At 35.7% G+C, this 20777-nt stretch overlaps 1 protein-coding gene across 5 annotated transcripts in view; it reads right to left on the bottom strand.

Moving 5' to 3' along the window:
* The window catches only part of MAP3K7 (mitogen-activated protein kinase kinase kinase 7), a 64707-nt gene that overhangs the window by 40270 nt on the left and 3660 nt on the right, over positions 1-20777 (bottom strand). For 2 of the 5 annotated variants that reach the window (XM_006194382.3, XM_006194383.2), the window contains exons 2-6: positions 11251-11361; positions 8404-8469; positions 7860-7905; positions 6631-6769; positions 1920-2044 (exon numbers count right to left, since the gene is read on the bottom strand). In XM_006194382.3, the coding sequence (XP_006194444.1) occupies positions 1920-2044; positions 6631-6769; positions 7860-7905; positions 8404-8469; positions 11251-11361 (487 nt within the window). Of the gene's footprint in view, positions 1-1919; positions 2045-6630; positions 6770-7859; positions 7906-8403; positions 8470-8771; positions 8975-9203; positions 9520-11250; positions 11362-18605; positions 18776-20777 lie in introns of those variants that run through there. The other 3 variants (XM_014567414.2, XM_032484606.1, XM_032484605.1) reach the window with 3 other exon arrangements.

The following is a 20777-nucleotide window of genomic DNA, read 5'->3' on the forward strand; positions in this document are numbered from 1 at the left end:
CCATTCTCTTGATAGATAGCACTACTATTAAAGCAGAAGAAAATTTTAATCTAGTGTTAAGATTTTCTTTTCAAAATACCTGGAGAGATAAAAGTTGTTAATTTACAAACTTAAAAATAAGTTCTAAGTGGAAAAATTATCAATAGCAAATTTACAGTAGGCAGATTATGCAGCAAAATTTATGAGTACTAAGCTGGCTGGTGAATAAGCTCAATAAATAGACAAACAAACAAACCTCCCAAACCCATGAACAACTCACTGGAAGAATGACCAATTACTACAGCAACAGCTACACATGTACTTTACACAGGCACTAAGCAGCACGCTGTAAGCGTTACAGTGATGTTAGAATCTGCTTTGGGCTACAGGTGTGACATCTTTCAGAAAGGAAGAGCTCTACATAGCCTCACAGTCTGAGCTTTGTTGCTCTAAACCATCAACAGTAACTTTTATTTCTGGGTTCTTTTGCTCTCCATACTATAGTAACAACTGTGTTATTTTAACTGACAGAAAGGCACATTAAATAATTTTAAACCAATGCCAATCATACGGATTTTATATATGAACTTGGAAACAGATGGCATTATTTAATTTTATATAATTTAACACTTGCTTGTCCACTAACTTTTTAATTGAATTTTGTGGCAAAATAGCTCCACTCAAGTGACCAGCTGCATAGCAAATTTCTTTCTCTTGGTGGCTAAAAACAAAGAATAAAAAACTTCAAATTCATCAAAAATAAAAGAAGTCAAAATCAGAAGCTGATTATTGGAAGTATCTGAATTTTATGGGCCTTCGTATTTCCTAACATATGAATCACACATCTTCAGTTCAACTTTTCTCATTTAAAAGATAACATGATGTTTTTATACAGAAACCTCATACGCAATCTGTGAATCACTATTTTACAACATGAGCAAGGTATGGAGATGTGTAACAAAGTAAACGTAAGCTTATCCTTCACTTGTCCTTAGTATCATACTTTTGCCCAAGTAGTTGCATTTTTTTCTAAGGCATGCTGATTTCAACTTTAGACCGAATTTTTAATTGCTAGGAAACCAACACAAAGCCCAGATGATTCTTGTTACTCCCTGTGTCTATGTTCTATAAAGTTGCTGTGAACACTGAGTTACTCAAAACTGAATTATCTGCTGCTAGGGGAAATACAGGGTTAGGTTCCTGAAAGCCTCGTCACAACATTTTTGTTAAATAATCAATATACAACTTTGTTTTATGTGCATTTTTGTTTAAAACACCTTATTTTAATATAAACTGTTGACTCATTAATATATACCTCATGGCCAGTGGCACTGTAACTCATGCCTCGATGAAGATTAGCTAGCATATATATTTTCTTCATAAGACACATCACAGCTTTCTTATATTTTGGAACACTAGGAAGCACTTTAATAATACTCGTAGAGGCCATATTAAACAGTGAAATCACCAAGAAAAAGCACAAAAAAGGGAAAAATGTGGCACCAAAAAGATCACAAAAATGAGACCACAAGAGAGCTGACAGGAGAGCAGAACGTTGCCTTGTTAGGCCTCAGCTGGGAATGTTGAGTTGTTGGGCAACTCAAAATTTTTCTCCACCATGTGCATGCCTGTGAGTGGCTATGATAGAATCATGAGTACTGATTTTAGGCTACAAAAAGGTGATTTTGCAATTACGGAATCTGACAATAAGGATCAACTGTACCTACACTTGAACCTGCACAGAGTGTGCTGGACAACTTCACTCTTGCTATGAGAGTCACGACAGAAGGCTATGTTTACTTACTGCCTCCTTAGACTTTAGTATGTTATCTTATAATCACATACTCTGCAGAAATAAAACTAGGAAAACAGGGCAAAGCCATAAACACACTGGATTTACATGAAGCAGATTATCAGTCACATCACTTATACCATTTTACCTTCAAAAACTTCAGGCGCCATCCAAGCAGCACTCCCCTTATTATTGGTCATGTGTGTCTGAATGTCACAGGCTGTACCAAAATCACAGATTTTTAAAACTGTCCCCCCTGCGACCAGCAGCAAGCTGTTTAAAACAGATAGATAAATAAACAAAAGGTTATAAGACTAATATTTGATTCTATAATAAAAAAGAGACATTTGTGGAAATAGGGTTAAGCAAAATGTCACCATTCAACGTCTATGATATGCTACCTGGTGGCTATAATAGTTTAATAATTCAGAGGAATATAAGCAAAAATTAACCTTAACCTAGTTCTCTTAGGGAGACTGCTAAACCTACATTTTGATCTCTCCATCCTATCCCCATAATCCTTCCCGACTATCCTTCTCTCTGGGCCAAAATAAAATGTGGGTTTTAAACCACTTCTAGTGGCTGAACATTATGGTGTCCTGAAATGGGAGTGGATGGAGAGTAATACGTTCATAAATTGCTCAATCTTCTATAATTAATCTACATATGCCAGTGTTTTTTAAGTTGCAGGTAGAAACATAGTTATAAAATTTAAATAATAAGAACCTAGATCACAAAATCAATTCAGTAGACTATGACAGCATTTAAAAAAATAAAACAGAATAGAAAGTATCAAAGTACATCACAAGTAGTAAGATTAAATACTGTTTCAACCAAGTTTGATTCAGTTCTATACACTTTTTTATGTACACACAATAAACTGCGAAGTATTTCTTACTGTGAATCATGGTCCACAAGTTTGCAAACCTGTTTTTTGCTGTTACTAACTTCCTGGTGAACAGAAATGAGAGTCTTTGGTTTAGCCTAATGTAGCAAGAGGATGGGACTAGTCCTAGAGGAAGGGAGCCCAACTAGGTCTTTGAATGACCATATGGAAGGTCAGCTGTCAAAGAGGAGCACCTGAGTGAGAAGTAAATTTCTATTGTGACAAGCGTCATATTGGCTTTAGCAGTTAGTGTTAAAACAACTAATATATCAAACTATTAAGATTCTCTTAAGAAACTGATACTCATTAAGTCTTAGGTTTTTCATATCACACTGCAACTCATTACTCCTATAAGAACTGAAATATATAAAGCTATCTGAAACTGTAAAAAGAATCATAAAGATTTTTATTAGCTTATTATTAAAGTTATTTATACATTTCAAAATGCAAATCACTCTCTACATCATTACCTCCAAAGGCTTACTGGCATGTGGGTTATTCTGTAAACCAGCAGAAACAATTCTTTAATTTGAATCCCCTCCAATCATCTTCTCTTAAATGCAAAAAAAGATGCTATTATTTTATATAGCCAACATTTACTTTAATGTATGTTTACAGATTTTGTTTCACCATTCCTTCTTGAATCTTATGCTCAGCTTATATAACAATTTTCTTTCTTCCCAAAATACCTTTAATTAAGGTCTACCTATAGTGAATTCTCTCAGGTTTTGTTTCAAAATGTTTTTAATTTACACCTTCTCCCCTTAAAAATAATATAGGGCAGGTACACAATTCTGTGAAGATAGATATTTTTTTTTTGCTCTGTGAAGTTGTGATTCCAGTCTTCTAGCTTCCATTGTTGGTGAAGAAAAGTATACTTCAGTCTGTCAGTCTTCTGCAGGAAAATCTCCCCTTTGTTTTTGCTGTTCTGTAGCCTCAATATGGTGTGTTATAGGGGAGATTTCATTTATCCTGCTTAGAATTCATAACTTTTACTTGGAAAATTCCTGGCCAATCCCTCTTGAATTAGTCTCGCCCCATCCTATCTTATTCTACTGAAAATCTACATTGTTAGTCCTCCCTCTCCTCTTCCCTGTGTTGATTAATCTATCATTTTTCTCATCTATTTGTCTGCGCTGCACCCTGGGTAATTGCAGATACATTTTACAGCTCACTAAATCTCACCACCTATTTCATATCTGCTATTTAAAATTTTTAATTATTTCTAAATGTTTTTTATTTAGTTCTTTTGGTCCCTCTGATAGTTTTCATTCCTTGCACATTTTAATTCCTTCTTTTATTTCTGTAAATAATTTAAGCATATGTATTTTACAGTCCATATTTGATAATTACAAACATTTGGAGTATTACCATTTGATGGCTTAATTCTGCTTTGTGTTATCTATGCTGATTTTCACTCATGGTAATTGGGTATCCTTATGGGTATGATAATTTTTACTGTGGCTTCATATTTGAATGATCTTAATCTGGAATAGTCCTAAAGGCCTGGATTAAAAGTATATGGCTTTAAAAATGGAGTTTCACTCACTTTAGATGCTCTGAGACACTATCAATTCCAAATCTCTTTTAACCTGTCTTATTGGGATTTTTTTTGATTGGGCAAGTACAGCAAATTCAAACTCGCAACAGCATATTGTAGTAATACTCAGTAACAGTATATGGGGATTCATTATAATCATAACTTATAAATTATTTGTATATAATTTCGTTCGAAAATTAACTGGAGAGATTATTTAGAAAATTAATTTTTAGTCCAACATAACTAAGATAAGCCAGATAAACTACTATTCACATCTCCATAATGCCACAAATACTTCTATGATAATTCAAGTGAAAAAAATGCTATTTGCAAATTACCTTTATTCGCACTTCAAAAACAAAAATTTTCCGTTTCACTGTTGTTCAAGTTCTTACTACACTTTACCCAAGATAAGAATTCTGTAACTGATGTCCTTGTTTCATCCTGGTACATTCAAAATTCCACAATAATTTTTCTGAGTGACTTCCATATTATTACTATTAAAATTACTATTCCTTTACTCATCAGACAAATGAACTTGTAAAAAATAAATAAAATAGGGGCATAAACACACTGTATAAAACACCTAACCACATCATCAGGTGTCTTCTTTATATACCATTGTGAGGAACTCTTCTTGACTACAGAATTCATAGGTTTTCCAGTGACAATCAGATACAGCATGTGTGTTTGTAGACAATTATATATGAAAGCACAGCCATTCCAAAGAATTTTCTTTTCCTCAGTACATTCTGAAAAATCACTTTTAATTCTAAAGCCCAATTTGTATATTGGGTACCCCACAGGTGATCTGCAATACTAGAGGATAAGTCCAACCATAAGGATGCTCAAGAGGAATGAATGACCTAGACCAGACCTCTTGTAAGTATGTTAATGATATGTATTAGCAAAAGGCGAGTCCCTATCTACAAATGATTTTAGTAGGACATATTTGATCTGTCTAAATAGGTTGGTTAAATAAACCTAAAATTTACAGATTTATGGGGTATGGTTGGATGGAGAATGGAAGTAGCTATTTAAGCTGTGTGATTATCGAAGATAAAAGATGTTAGAAAACTGCAATGACTTCCTTTTGTGAGATATTTTAATGTATATTATTTAATAACTTATCAGTTATTCCAAAGCCAAACACACCTTAATGTGGAAGGGTCACTTTTCGGAGTTGCAACTAATGGTTTCTAGCTTCTCCAGGAAAGGGACACGTTGTGCCAGAATTTTGCCTGTATCCTTTGAATCAGTCAATTTGTTGCTGGATAAAAGCTATGATTTTCATGAGTTTGCTTTGATAATTCAACTCTGTGTTAATACAGGGAGCAGAAAGAAGGACACAATCTCCATAACCGGGAAAAAAAAGTCTAAGTGAGTACTTCTTTACTAGCCAAGATAGGTAGCTATGACAACAGCCTCAGGAGTCAAGTTAAAAAAATAAAAGTGCCATAAATCTGGGACTTCAGCATTATATGACCAGGGACCTGGGGAAAGAAATCAGTTTAAGCCTGGGAGTGGAAATAAGGTACACTAGTGAGAACAAGAGTTTCCAAGAATTGAAACCTAGATAGAGGGTATCAGATTAGATGTGAGGATGAGAGTTATACCCAGAAGGGATGCTTCGGTGCTTTAAACCAGTATCTAGAGAATGGAATATCTGAGACTGACTTCCCAGAGGAAGCCTCAGATCTGAGGACTGATGTGGTGGCCAGGGGTGGGGGGAAGGGAACGTGGGGACTTTCGCTTTGTTACAAGTGGGTACAGAAGGGAAAAACTAGAGAGAAACTGGGACAATAAATACCATGTTTACTTTCTTTACCTGAGTATCCATAAAAATGAAAAAATTCCAAAAGTTTTAGCCTTTTAAGTATTTATTTAGGGAATTTTGAAGTTCTTTCAAAGTCCCCAAATCCACAACATGGAAAAATCCAGAAGGTTTTCAATTTCTACTGAGATGCCAGAAATGCCCTTTGCCTTCCTCTGAAAAGGCAAAAAATAACTGTATATTTTTGAGTAATATGTACTATGTGTGGACATTGTGGTAATTATTAGGGATATAGCAGGGAACAAGACAGATCTTTCATAGAACTAAATGTGTAGGGGAAATATACACTGCAGGCACAAAGTAAGATATATAGGCTAACAGACTCTAGACATATGCTAACCTAAGGTAGAAATTATTAAAAATAAAAATTCAAATAAAATAAAAACCCCACTAAAGAAAACATTCTAAAATACAAGCTTAGATAAACGACTAAATGATGAAGGTGAGTTAAAAATAAACAATCTTCAAAAAATAAAAAATAAACACTCTTGAGCAATCAAAAAGGAAGAGAAAAGAAAAATGATGTGTAACAATCAGCTTAAATTAGGGTGTGGGCGGGAGCTGGTGAGACAGAGAGATGCCACATTATTAGAACTTACTTTGGTGGCTTCAGGTCCCTGTGAATTAGAGCTTTGGGTTGCATGCTGTGAAGATAAGCCACTCCTTGGGAACACTGTAAACACCAACTCATTGCGTGGGCAGCAGTGTAATATGGCAATGGCTCAGCACCATGCAGCACTGCAAAAGAAAGGCACAAACTAAAAAGAACTTTATTGCATATAACAAAAGACACAAGGTGAATGCAAGTACTGTCAGAACATATGACTGGGTAGTTTTCTACACATGCTCCCATTAGTCCCGCTTTTAATTCTTTTCTAAATAAAATGATAGAAAATAGCTAATAATTTCAAATGGATAACTGCCACATAAGTACCTAATATTTAATAGTACTCTTATTAAATGTTATACATATATTCACATAAAATTAATATACATTACCAAACATTTTTAATATTGATGCAGTCTTTCATACAATAATATAAATTATAAGCAACGTGATGGCATACTATGAGATACAGAGAAATAGCACAGAAAGAAACAAAATAATATGCATCAAGCTGTTTATAATTATGCTTCTTATAATAGCTAAAAACTAGAAATAGTTCAACCAAATAAACACTGGAGTATTAGATAGCCATTAACAATAATGAACATGAGCAGTAAATATAAGTAAAGCTTATATAGAATGTTAATTTAAAAAATAAAATGCTACATTTTATATAAATAGTGTGACAAGAGACTTCATTTGTATATATGGTTGGTGTTTCTTAGAGTGAAAGAGTTAGCTCTGTTCTATAAAGGTAACTAAATGATACAGTTCTTTCACTGTTATTAAAATGTTCTGTGAAATAAGTTTTCACAATTTTATTTTTAGAAAAAAAGCAAAATAAAGCAGAATAAGGACATATGGTTAAAGAGTTCTAACATGAGGCTCAAAGCTAAGAGAGAGGAAAAAGAAAAAAATTAGCAGTATAAAATAGATATTTTGAATCTATTTAAAACACAAATTTTACTTTACTTCAATGCTTTTAACATTATGAAGAGTACCATCAAGTTAAGAGATTGATATACTCAGACTTCTAAATTTCACATATTAACATTATAGCATTTTGTCTTTTCATTTTTAATCTTTAGCAGATTTCTTTAACTACCTTCTCTTGGGACTCTGAGGGTAAATTGTGAAGAACTTTAAGTAACTTACAGTTTATATTAAAAGCTTTTCAATTATTTTACTCTTTTAGATAAAGACAGGTCTAATGATACTCACCATTATATAAAGAGCCCCCTTCAGCATATTCCATCACAAGACATACCTAAAGGAAACATATGCCAGAATAATTAACCACAGAGCTACAGCATCTTAAGGGAAATTGAGAGGTAACTCAGTTCAACCTTTGATTTTATAAATGCATTAAAACTCACTGTTTTTGTCCCCTACTATGTGAATAGCACCAAAGGGGAAAAAAAAAGTATCTATGATCTAAGATCTTGTCTTCTAGGGGTCCATTGTCTAAGACTGGAGATGTATACAAAAACATGATCACAAGATCTTTGGGGACTTTCCCCATTGCTAATGAATTGATGCTGTCACAAGATACTGGAAGACTTCTAAGATGAGGTTACTGGATAAGAGCACGTAAGACAACTCCTCCCTTATATTGTGTTGCCAATAGATAAGAAACACATGCAGTAAAGTTTTTTTCCCCCAGAAATAATATAACTGATCAAATAGCTACATGAACTACACAGTTGCACACATCTGCAACATCATTTCTTATAAACAGGTTATAATGAAAAAGTGACAAACTTACTGGATTCAAGCAGGCTCCATACAGCTTTACAATGTTAGGATGGTTCACACGGGATAATTGCCGAAGCTATAACAAATTAAGGTTTCTTTTTAAAAAGTGCTAACTTTTGAGGAAGTGATTTCACAGCATCATTAACATCTGAAGGTTATACAAAACATTAGTTTAATCATTCAACAATCACTATTTACTGTGTTACTACGTAGCAGGCATTGTGGTCCTGCTTGCCTGCCCAGAATGGCACAGAATCCTTGCCTTAGATTTCTCACAGTTTAGGTAGGGGAGAGACATGTAAATAATTAAAGCAATGTGCAAAGTTATAACAAGAGTTATGAACAAGGCATAAATACAAATAATAATAAGAAATTTACTTTGCTGAGAAATGTTAGGATGCCATCCTAGAGACTGCACTGAGCTGAGTTATCCAAACCACAAGATGCCATATCATCATCACCATCATCATCTTCACAGCTGTGGTTGAATTATGCCGGGCACTGGTGGGCACTTTACAGATATTGTATAAGACTCACAACTTTGCAAGGTAGGTATTATTTCCATTATAAAGATGAGGTACCTTTAAGATAAGGCTCAGAGAGAGTTAAGTGAGCTGCTAAAAACCCTAGAGCTAAGAAGTGGTATAGCCAGGGTTTGAGCTTTGGTCTATCTGACTTAAAATCCGCATTACTGTATTCCCTTCCCTCCATCTCCCATCTCTTGAGTTAACCCTCTCTTCTCCATTCCCACTACCATTGCCTTAGCAATTCCAACCTGAACCACTGGTAATTACTACAGCTTTCTCCTACCTGGTCTCCTTACTTTCAGTTTTATCCAATCCAATCCAATGCAATTCACTCCAATCCAATCCAATCCAATGATTCATACTGAGGTCAGTTTGGCTCTACTCATTTTTCTTCTCACATTTTCTATTAATGTAACCCCCAAAGTGCTTCTTGTTCACTTTCTTCTCCCTCTTTTCTGCCCTTTCCCCTTTCTTCTTCTCCTTCTCTGTTACCTACATTATACTGCTGGCTCATATAAAGTCCACTAAGGTGAACCTTTTTACTACATGCTACTAGAAAGCAGTATTTTTCTACAGTCAACATTTGTAGATTTCCAGTCCTAAAAAAAGAATTGATATCACTATATATTATATTTCACCTTGTTAAGATTCAGCACTGAGCTTCAGATAGCAGATAATTCAAGCATTTATTCCTGTTCCTTCCTCAAATGCCACTAAGGCAGTTAAGGTATTTTTTTCAAGGCATAAACTCAGAAAGACGAAGAGAATGTGAAATGAGAAAAGAGCACACATTTCTGGAATTGCAAAGCAAGTGACTAGCAGTAACTGACATAGCAGACCTAAAGAAATGAGAAAAAGTGAGAGGCAACCAGATTTATCTCACAAAACCTCCAAAAGAGTGAGGAGTGGTGGTAGTACCAGGTACGTATTCAAGGCAGTTAATAAAAGAGTAGACACATGGTTTAAATGTTAGAGCAAAGATTGCCCACCCCATTGAATTCAAACAGCTTTAGTGACTGCGTCTTTACTATCCCAACCATTAGAGGCTGACTCTTTAGAGAAGGTATGAGGATACTTCTCTAACCATAGAGATACATATTTAATACAGAAATATATCACAGAGATAAATACAGAGTTGGAAATATAATAATACCTTCTTCAGTGAAGGTATAAGTCTCTGGATTGCGGACACCAAACAAAACTAAGGGCTAAGCTCAAAGTAGTTGCCTCTGAGAAGCAGAAAACTTGATGGGAGTAGGTACATGGGATTAAAGTTTTTTTTAGTAAGAATATGTGGAGAACCATTTGCCAATTAAAATTACATGTTATCTATAACTTTGATGAAAACTTATTTTCTCCAAGCTATTACGATCTTTTTCACTGCTAGTATTTATTTAACACATATGCTTTTTGGAAACTGCCAACACAACAGTAATACAATCAATGACCTCATCTAAACCATAAACAAAACTTGTGAATAAGGCAAGATAAAGCCAGACTTCTGGAGCATACTACTAGAGATTAGCTTTCTTCTTGATGAGGTCAAACCATTCATCAGCCTTTCTCAACTCATTCAACTAATTACGAAAATCCACTTTATCCCATCACAACTAAGCTCTCATTTCTCCATGTTAGACATTTAAAAATATCATAAAGTATATTTTGAAATTATAAATAAATAAAATCACAAATTCAGAAGGTTTATAAGGTAAAGACCATTGATTTATTGGCCAATGAAATTAAAAAGTGATAAAACCACTGATTTAATGAAATACTATGATCTAATATACAAAACCAGCACAAAAGAATGAATCTGATAATACAATTATCTCATGATTATTGAATTCTCTTTCATCATCAAATCTGTAAGAGAATAGAGTTGAACATTTTTGCACTAAATGAGAAAAACCAAATTTGAAATTATTTTCCCTTAAAATAATCTCATTTGAATTTCTAAAAATGTTCAGTCAAAAATGAATGCATAAAATTTCCCTTCTTAATTTTAGATAATGGGAGAGAATACCACTCCTTTTCTATTTTAAAATTTAAATTCTATGCCTTGAAATAGATCTGAATTACATAGAAGAGACTGTATTTTAATTCAGGGATGAATTCATTTATGTAACTAGGTCTCTTTTCCCCTAATTTTTAATCAGAGTTAAGAGTGTGAATGAAAAAATATTCCTATGGCATTCCCTTTGGTTCAATCAAACTGCTGATATTCAAGTATACAGAAAAATAACAACTGAGAAACATTTTTTTTCATAGTATTAAATTCACAGAGTATCTTACATGAAGAAATACACGACAGAAATGACATCGTGACTTACCTCTACAATAAAAGCTTTCCTCTCAGATTCACTTTCTATTTGTTTAATAGCAACATCTTTTGCTCTCCACTTAGCTTTGCATACTACTCCAAAGGCTCCTCTTCCAACAACCTGAGTTAAAATAAAAACCAAGTGAATCAGAAAGAAATAGATCCTGCCCAACACATAACACTGAAGCCAATCTGAAAGACTTCTTTAAGATTTAAAAAATCATCACGATCTGGATTTGCCACTGAGCAAGTATGAATTTTCATTAAAGTGAGGAGATAATGAAATGCACTGTATCTTTTAAAGTTTATGGTCTAGACACCTCTTCATTCTCAAGTAAAACCAAAAACAACAAAAAAGACAGAGACAGAAAACAAATTAAAACAGGCAAGATGAATGAGAGGAGAGGAGATGATTTGGAAAAATAAAAATAAAAAGCAGAAACATATAATCAATGTTGTAAGCAATCATATTTATGAAATTAAAAATAGCTTTTGAATAATTCCATAGCGGTGGGGAGTGGAGAGAAAAGGATAAAAATATAGATGATAAAAGACTGGCCATTGTGAAGGACAGACAAAACATGGTATCATATATACAATGGAATATTATTTGTCAAGAAAAAGGAATGAACAACTATCACATGCTACAACATGGTTTGAACCTTAAAAACACTAGGCTCAAGTGCCAGACACAAGAGACTATGTATCACAATGATTCCATTTAGATGAAATGTCCAGAAAAGGCAAATCTATAGAGATAGAAAGTAGATCAGTGGTTGTTTGGGGCTGAGAGTGAAAATTGAGATTAACTGTAAATGGGTAGGAGGAATTCTACCAAGGTGATGAAAATGTTTGAAAACTGATTTTTGGTGGTATCTGCACAATTCAGTAAATGTGTACAAATCATTGTACATTTCAAATGGATGAATTTTAGAATATGTAAAATATATCCCATTAAAGTTATTTTTTAAGTTATAAAACAACAATTGACCATATATTGCATTATTGTTGAAGCTGATGGGTATCTCATGGGTTCATTCCTCTCTCACACTATTCCACTTTTATAAATGTTTGAAATTTCCCATAATATTAAAATAATACTTGTTAGAACAAAATCATTCTATTTTATCATTGTAAGTGACCTTGGTTAGGTGCCATCTACTCCAAACTTTCAACTTTCAATGGATCTAAGTACTTCCTTAAGTGAAAGAATCTATCTTCCTGTACAGCTCTCAATTACAATGTCTTTTTTATGTAGTAGGCACTGAGTTAAGTGCTTTACATCCATTATATCATTTACACAACTGTAGGTGACAGGTACTTGAGCTATCTTCATTTTACAGATGACGTACTTAGGTTTCAAAAAGTCACCTAACTTGCCCAAGGCTGTATAGCTAGTAAAGTACAGTTTGATGCCAGGAAGTCTAACACGAGAATGTTAAAGATCATAATTTATACACACACATCTGTATTATGTATTAGAAAGGAGCAGTTATACCTTCTCTTGGAGGAGGAGTCTTCACTTTAGGACAAATTATATGAACAAATCTCCGGGCAGAAAATTCTTCTAAACAAAGCTGGCTATAGTTAAGGTGATCAAATGATTTACTATCTACGTTGGGACTCTAAGTAGAGTAAGAAAGGGGTGCACATGGTAACTATCAGGACAGTAGCTGCAAACTGGGATGGATGGCCACTCTAGCCATAGCTCGAATTCCTCTCCAAACATTACACAAAGCAATATGGACATTCCTCACTTTGCTTAATGTATAAAACCACTTAAATGGTTAACATTTATTGCATGTTGACCATGTGCCAGGTACTAGTCTATGTGCTTTTCACTCATTAGCACATTTAATACTTCTCTATTTTAAAGGTAAGTAAACTGAGTCACATGGTTGCAAGCTGCCAAGATCAGAGGGTCAGAGAAGCAAGGATTTGAGGCCTAGAGCGAGTAATGATCAATTCATTCTATATTCAGCCTTGGTGTGTCATCAGCATAAAGGAAACTGGGTGGCCTCTAGGCAAAAGTAGGCCGACATCTCCGATAGCTAGTCTTTCCTTTGGTGACTTGCCCTTTTTTTCCTCCTTCTAGCCCTGGGTTCCCAGGGATCTCCTACTGATTAGACTAGCTCTCCTCCAAACCTCTCATAAGGGAAAGTCATTTGCACTTGTTAGCCAATTACTTTAACGTAAGTGGGTGCTGGCTAAACCTGGCCCCATCAGAATCTGGAACCCTACATCTTGAATTTGAATATAGGTTCTGTCTGCCTATTAGCTATCAATACTGGGCAAGTTAAAGTCTTTGAGCTTCTATTTTCTCAACAGTAAAAAGGAAAAGCTTACATTTTCCTCAGTGGATACCCATAGTGTTCATAAGTCAAAATTAGGCATTTTCTTAAACACTACAAAAGATTAAGAAGTGCTTGGAGTTGGCGATGAATCAGTTTAAGGAGCTACACTCCTCATTTCTCTCACAATAATGAACAGCAAACAGGTCCTAAAATGAATTTCAGCTTTATGGCAATATTAGGCTAAGAGGGTGTGGATGGAGACCAGCCTACCTATTGATATTACTATGAAATAATGATTAAGAATTTAATATATTCTTCAACTATGTATTTACAAATACATCAAAGCAACTGGTACTGGGTAGGTCTCCTCTTGTTTCATTTTCCTTTTCTCAGAAAATATTCCAAACATTGTATTTGTGGATCATGCATCTGCTGCAAAAACTGTAAGGCGTGCATGACTAACTGTGATGCACAAGTGCCACCTAGTGCTGAGATGGTGGCTGACTCTGAGCTTGCAACTTAAAACCATGGAACAAAATGTGGGCAAATGAGGACATGATAAACTTCCTTCCTTTTGCTTAAGAAAGCAATTTTTTTGAATGCTCTGAAATACAAAACAAGCATATTCACGTAACACGGGAGCCCATGAATTTAAGAAACCTCCACTCATGTTAGGACTATAAGATATTTCACATGTACAGTGAAATAACAGATCTACAAAGATAATAAAGTCCAAGATGCCCGTGGTTGTACACATAAACTGAAATACATGACAGAAAAAAATAATTGCTGTGAATTCAAAGGAAGTTAGAGGTAGAGTCAATGCTTAATGAATTACATTTCTGTGTGTCTAATGATTCTGATCACCAATTCCAGTGTGTGGAGGGGGGTTTCCCCACCCACCAAGCAATTCTCAGATATCAGCCGATATCCTACCATTTAGCTCAATTCTGACATTACCCTCCTGGAGAGAATGTTAGATCCTACAGATTAAGGGCTGAGTTCTACAAGACTGCTCCCCACCTACTCCACTTCAGAGGCCAGTTACAAGTCCAGGTTATCACCTGTGCTTCTGATCAACCACCAAAGCCCCCCCGCCCCCCCCCCGCCCCGCTTCCTTGGGTCTGAATAATTTGCTGGAGCAGCTCACAGAACTCAAACATTTTATTTACTAGATTATCAGTTTATTACAAACGGATATAAGTCAAGAATGGAAGAGATGCATAGGGAAAGGTAAGCAGAAAGGGGATGGAGTCCCATGCCCTCTCTGTGCCCTACTCTCTTTCAATCTTCAAGTGTTCACCAACCCAGAAGCTCTCTGAACCAGTCCTTCTGGGTTTATATGGAGCTTCATTACACAGACATGATTGATTAAGTCATTGGCCACAATTGACTGATTCAACCTCCAGCCCCCCTCCCCTCCCCGGAGGTCAGGGGGTGAGACGGAACATTCCAACCCTCTAATTACATTGTTGGCTCTCCTGGCAACTAGACCCACCCTTAGGTGTGATCCAAAATTAGCCTCAAGATATCTTTATCTCTTTCATCATTTAGGAAATTCAGAGAGTTTCAGCAACTGTAGACAAAGACCAAATACGTATGAGAAATATATTTTGGTCATCTGAATGACCAAACATATATTTGTTATAAATCACCATGTCACAGTATCAAAAAGTAACTTCCTATTTTTTTTCAAATGGCATAAATATTAGGGGTGAAAGAAAAAAAATATAAAGAAATGACCCCTGCTTTTATGGGACGAAAGTGAGGTTGAGAAGAAATTTCAGGACAAAACAATGGCACTTAAAACAGTTTTTTTTTAACACTCCCAGCTGAAGAGAGCCAAAGGTGAGAGTCCATGAAGGTGGGTGGCTGAAGAACCACCCTTCCCCTTTCAGAACAGACTCAGAGGACAGAAAAGAGTTACCCCCACGCCCCTTCCCCCCAACTCCTCACTGAGACCCAACTCCTCACTGAGAACCCCAGGAGGAAGCTGCCTTACAGAACACGGAAAGCTACAAATGAGTAAGTGTGGCAAGGGAGATAGACAGAGGGAGGCCCTACTCAGGTTTTCTCAGCCCCGACAGAATATGGAAATGATACAGAAAAACTCTTGCCAAGAAAAAAATAAGGTAACTCAAAACTGAAGTCTTCTGACTGCAGGAAGGAGAATGTTGTAGGGCAGTGTTGGAGCCTGTATCAGAGGCGGTGGGATGGAAGTCAGCTCAGAAACAGGGAGCTCAGTGCAGAGCTCAGCTGAATTTCAGAGGATCAAGGAAAGCCCAAGGGGAAGTCCTAGTCAGCAAGCAGGAGGAAATGGGTAAGGTCTCCTGCTTTCAAGGGGTGAAGTGAGGCTAATGCCAAGAGAACAATGAATTTTATTTGTTTATTCCTTAAAACAAATATGTTTCTTGACTGTCTACTATATCCAGCTACCATCTAGGATACAAGAGATATGGCTGTAAATAAGACAAAGGTCCTGATCGACACAGAATGTACTTTCAGTTATAAGGGGGTGAGGTGGGGGTGAAAGAATAGAAAACTAACTAAATGGCTCTTGAGTTGTTCAGGCCTGTACTTCTAGCTAAACTGATCATATGACTAATACACTCCCCTCCCTGTGCATTTTTTCATAGAATAACTTATCCTTTTACCCTAGAGGTCTTGAAAGGTCACGGACTGAACCTCAAAAAAATGGGCAGACCCTCCTAAATCCCTCCATAACAACAGCAAGTTCTTATCAAGATGAAAAGAATGTAATACCCTATAAAATGCCTGTTTGTTATCACCTTTCCTGTTCCATCCAGCTTTCCTATAAAACCTCAAGACCCCATCCCCAAGAAGGGCTCATAGTCTTTAAGGCATTAGCCTACTGTGACCCCCTTTGCCTGGCAAATCAATAAAGCTGTTCTTTTTTATCCTCCCCAAACTCTGCCTCTGAATCTCAATTCGGCTACAGGATACAGAGGCCGGTTTTTTAGCAATGGGTTGTAAGGGTGGACGAGGAGAGAAAAGACAGTCAACAGACAAAAAGATGAATAAGAAAAATACCAGTTTGTAAAAAAAATGCCATGTAGAAAACAAAAATATTGAATGATATGACAGAGAGACTGGTGGTAGCTTATGGCTGGATAGTATGGGAAGGCCATCCAAGGTTACTAACTTGATATCTGAATGATACAAGGAAACAACCAAAGAAGAAACAACTAATGTAAAGGCCCTAAAGGGGAAGAAAAACACCTCTCACTCCCTACTCAACAGTATTTGAACCCCCATCTTAGACTAGGTGTTATTCTATGCATTCAAGATATGTAAGTGAACAAACCAAAATCCTTGCTCTAACTGCTTATATTCTCATGGAAGGAGACGAATAAAGGGGAAGCAAGATATACAAGAAAAAGATACAATGTTTTAGAAAATGGTAAGTACACTAAGAAGAAAACGAGCATAACTATGTGTGTGTGTGTATACGTGTGCATGTGCTCCCCTCACCCAGACCTCACCTTATTTTAAACAAAATAGTCCTGCAAGGCCTTACTGAGAAAGGTGACACTCAGTGATGACCTAGAGAAATACTTGGAGTGTTTGGTGTGGGCGGTGCACAGTGGGAGAAGGGAAGAGTGATGCAAGATAGAGCTGCAAGAGACAGGCAAGTCTGGACCTTGAATGGCTCTCGGCACCATGGAAAGGAGCCTGGATTTTAGTCTAAGTATGATGGGAAACAATTAGAGGAATTTAAGGAGGAATGTGATATGATTTTACATTAAAAAAAAATCATTCTAGTCCTAAAGTGAAGAACGGATTGTAGGGAAGCTAGAGTATATATAGAGAGAGACTAGGGAGGAGACTGTCAAAGCAGCCCAAGCAAGAGAACAGCTTTGAGGACAAGGGTGATGGTAGTGCAGCACAATGGGCAGGTCTGCAGTATGTTTTAGAGAGCTTGCTGATGATCTATATGCAGGAAGGACAGGTGGAGAGGAAAAGAGAAGAATCAAGGATAATGCTCTGATTCAGCAACAGTTTCATGAAGAAAAAGAATGGAGCAAGCAGATTTCCTTTTCTTTTTTTTTTTTTAAAAGACAGAGTTCTGATTTAGTCTGTCGATGCCTATTAGATATCAGTGGAGATATCAAGAAAGAAAGTGGAAATGTGATTTAGGGAGAAGTCAGGCAAGAGATAAAAACTTGGGAGAGTCATCAGCATTTAGTTGGTATTTCTAGTCCATCAATTGGATACAATGACCAAAAAATAATATGTAAATACTGGGATCCCAGAACTGAGCTTTGAAGCAGTTCAACATTTAGAATTCAGACGACAAAGAATCAGCAAAAAACAGAGAAGGAACAGTTAATAAGGTAGCAGGCAAACCAGGAAAGTGTCACAGAAACCAAAATAAGAGTTTTAGAAAGAAAGAAGATGCATTTCTATAACAGCAAAAAGCATTAAGCCAATGGCTAAGTGTGGTCTCTGGGTTTAGAAGCACCTGCATTGCCTGGAAATTTGTGAAAATGTAATTCTCAGGTTTCCACCCAGGATTACTGAGTCTATGGGTTGGGCCCAGCAATCTGTGTTTTAACAAGCCCTTCACATAATTCTGATGTTTGAGGATGACTGTATTAGGTTATATTAAAACCAGAATTAACAGTGAGACAAGATACTACAGTGGAAGCCATCACATAGACCAGACAGCCCTCCCTTGCTGATGACACTATTTATGGAAATTTTTCAGACCACTGAGACAACTTCTTAGGCAGGAAGAAAGGAAAAGGAGAATTTTTTGTGAGCAATCCAGTGTTTTTCTTGACACATGGTAGATCAGGAGAAAAGAGTGGCACAAATGGCAAACTGAGCCACACTGGCAACTGAGGTAAACAATGAAAAACCTAATACTCAAATTACAAACACTGAAAGGAAGTTACTTTTTACTTACTACCAAATTTCCATTCAAGTTGTTCACAAATCAAATACGCTTTTTGGATTGCACTCATATCTGAATAATGTAAGTTTTTTTGACACATTATCATTAACAATTATTTTGAAGTAACAGCTTTCCCCAAAGATAAATTTTCACCTTTTCGCCAAGAGTGTAAAAAAGGGCACACATCCAAATTACAGGTATCTCCGCCATGACACACATCCATTCAAAATGGTGAACCTAGAAATAAATCTTTCAGGTATTTTTCACAATCCCTTACCTGTAGAAATAGAAGAGCAGAGGAATGCAAAAACGACTTTGGTTTTAAAAGGGAAGTCAATTTAGAAATATTTCCTTCTGAATTTGAGTGTTTTCTAAATTAAAATGTTCTCAGATTAACTGTCTTATTATATGTATCTCTTCTCCTGTGGTTTAGCCCTCTTGGTTTTGGGTCCACAACTTTAGTCTCATATAATAAAATAGATTGAAATTTAATTTTTAATAAAAAGTATAGTAGAAGAATATGAGATGCTGTATAGAATATTTCCATGCAATTAGTATTAAAAATCACAAAAACTAAAATCAGAATTTGGTGTTTTAAGAAAGCAACTCCTTTAAAAATGAATTTCTTTAAAATGGAAGACTACTCCATTCCTTTACTTAAGTCAGATTATTAAAAACAAAACAAAAAAAACACAGTAAACTAAATGGAAAAGGATTCACACTCTTGCGCTCTTAATTTACATGAAATAATTCTTAATTGTCCCCAATTCACGTTATTTTTAGTTCAGTGACTGTAGCTGTCAGTTTGCTTTGGCCTTGTTCTGTGGTCTATGTGAATGGACCTTGGCTGTGCTGTCATTGCTCTGGCTAGAAATCTGGAACATGACAGAACAAGCATAGATCTTAACATTTATTAGTTAGAACTTGGAGCCTCCAACTATTTCAGAACTTCACTATCTATTAATAAACTGTGGCAGAGTGGAACTGCCATCTGCTGACGAGGCAGACTTGATAACATAAAAGGAAAGCTTTGATTATTCAAACTTTCTTTTGAATTTTTCATGTAGTGTTTTAAAACCAGCCATAAGACATCTGATAGGACTTTCTTTCAAATAATATGCTCATGTCATCTTTTAAGCTACACCTGCACAGCATAAAAGTTATGGCTGTGGCTACCTCTTCACTGTGATTAACAATTACAGATTTCTACTGAAACCAATGATCACTAAGTTCACATGGAAGAGTTTATTAGTAATTTTGGATATTCATAATTAAATACTGACTAACCTATAGAATCAGTTTATTCAGACAACTATAAATTAAATTTTTCTCTATTATCAGTTGCCTATATACTTATAACCTAAAATTACAAAATGCACATCACTGCCAAAGTTCTTTCTGTATTTCCCTTTAAAACAAAACCTTTGCATGTCTCTATCACGAAGCTTAAGAACATACAAATGCTGCAGTGATTACATGTGCTTTGCACATATGCTATTCTTGATGTCAAAACCGTGGGGCTCCCTTTTAAAAAGCAACCAAGCTAAACAGGGTCTTTTCAGTATTTTAGTAAAGGCCCACCAATACATGGCTTACCCACAGCACTAGACCCTTTACAACATCTTTTACCCCTGGCTAAACAGAAGTATTTGTTAGGTATAATAGATTGTAATGGAGTCTACATTTGGAAAGAGAATCAGATTTCATTTTTAGTGTAAATGCTGCCTTAGCCAAATCACTAATCTATCAACCTCTGGTTTTATCACATAAAAGAATCAGATTATACAAAAGAACCAGATGGACACTAAATTCTCATGATTATGTTGTGGTAACTTCATTTACTTATTCAGCAAATATTTACAGAAAACCTTCTAGATGCTAGGCATTGGAGTTACAAGTAGGAATAAGGCAGCTTACATTTTGCTGGGGGATCCACAATTTTGGTTACTGGTAAGTGTCATGAAGGATAATAGAAGTGACAAATATCTAGGTTGCTCAGGGAAAGCTTCTCCAAGGAAGTAACATTTGAAGTGGGACTTGAATGGTGAGGAGTCAGACAAGTGAAGTTCTAGTGGAAAGAGCATTCTAGGAGAACAACTGCAAAGACAATTTATCTTAATACCTTTCCCAATCTATGATGCTTACTTTATTCAAAATCTAGTTTCAAAATTTTTTCACTCTATGGAGCCTTCTGTGATAAACCCTACTTACAAATTATGGCTTAAGTGCTCAATTTACATTACATTCCTGGTTTTAAATTTGTGGTTCTGAAAATTTAGTCTCACAATAAGTCAATTTTTAAAGAGAGACTCCTTCTATTCATCT

This window comes from Camelus ferus, chromosome 8 (genome assembly GCF_009834535.1).
Source record: "Camelus ferus isolate YT-003-E chromosome 8, BCGSAC_Cfer_1.0, whole genome shotgun sequence".
NCBI lineage: Eukaryota > Metazoa > Chordata > Mammalia > Artiodactyla > Camelidae > Camelus > Camelus ferus.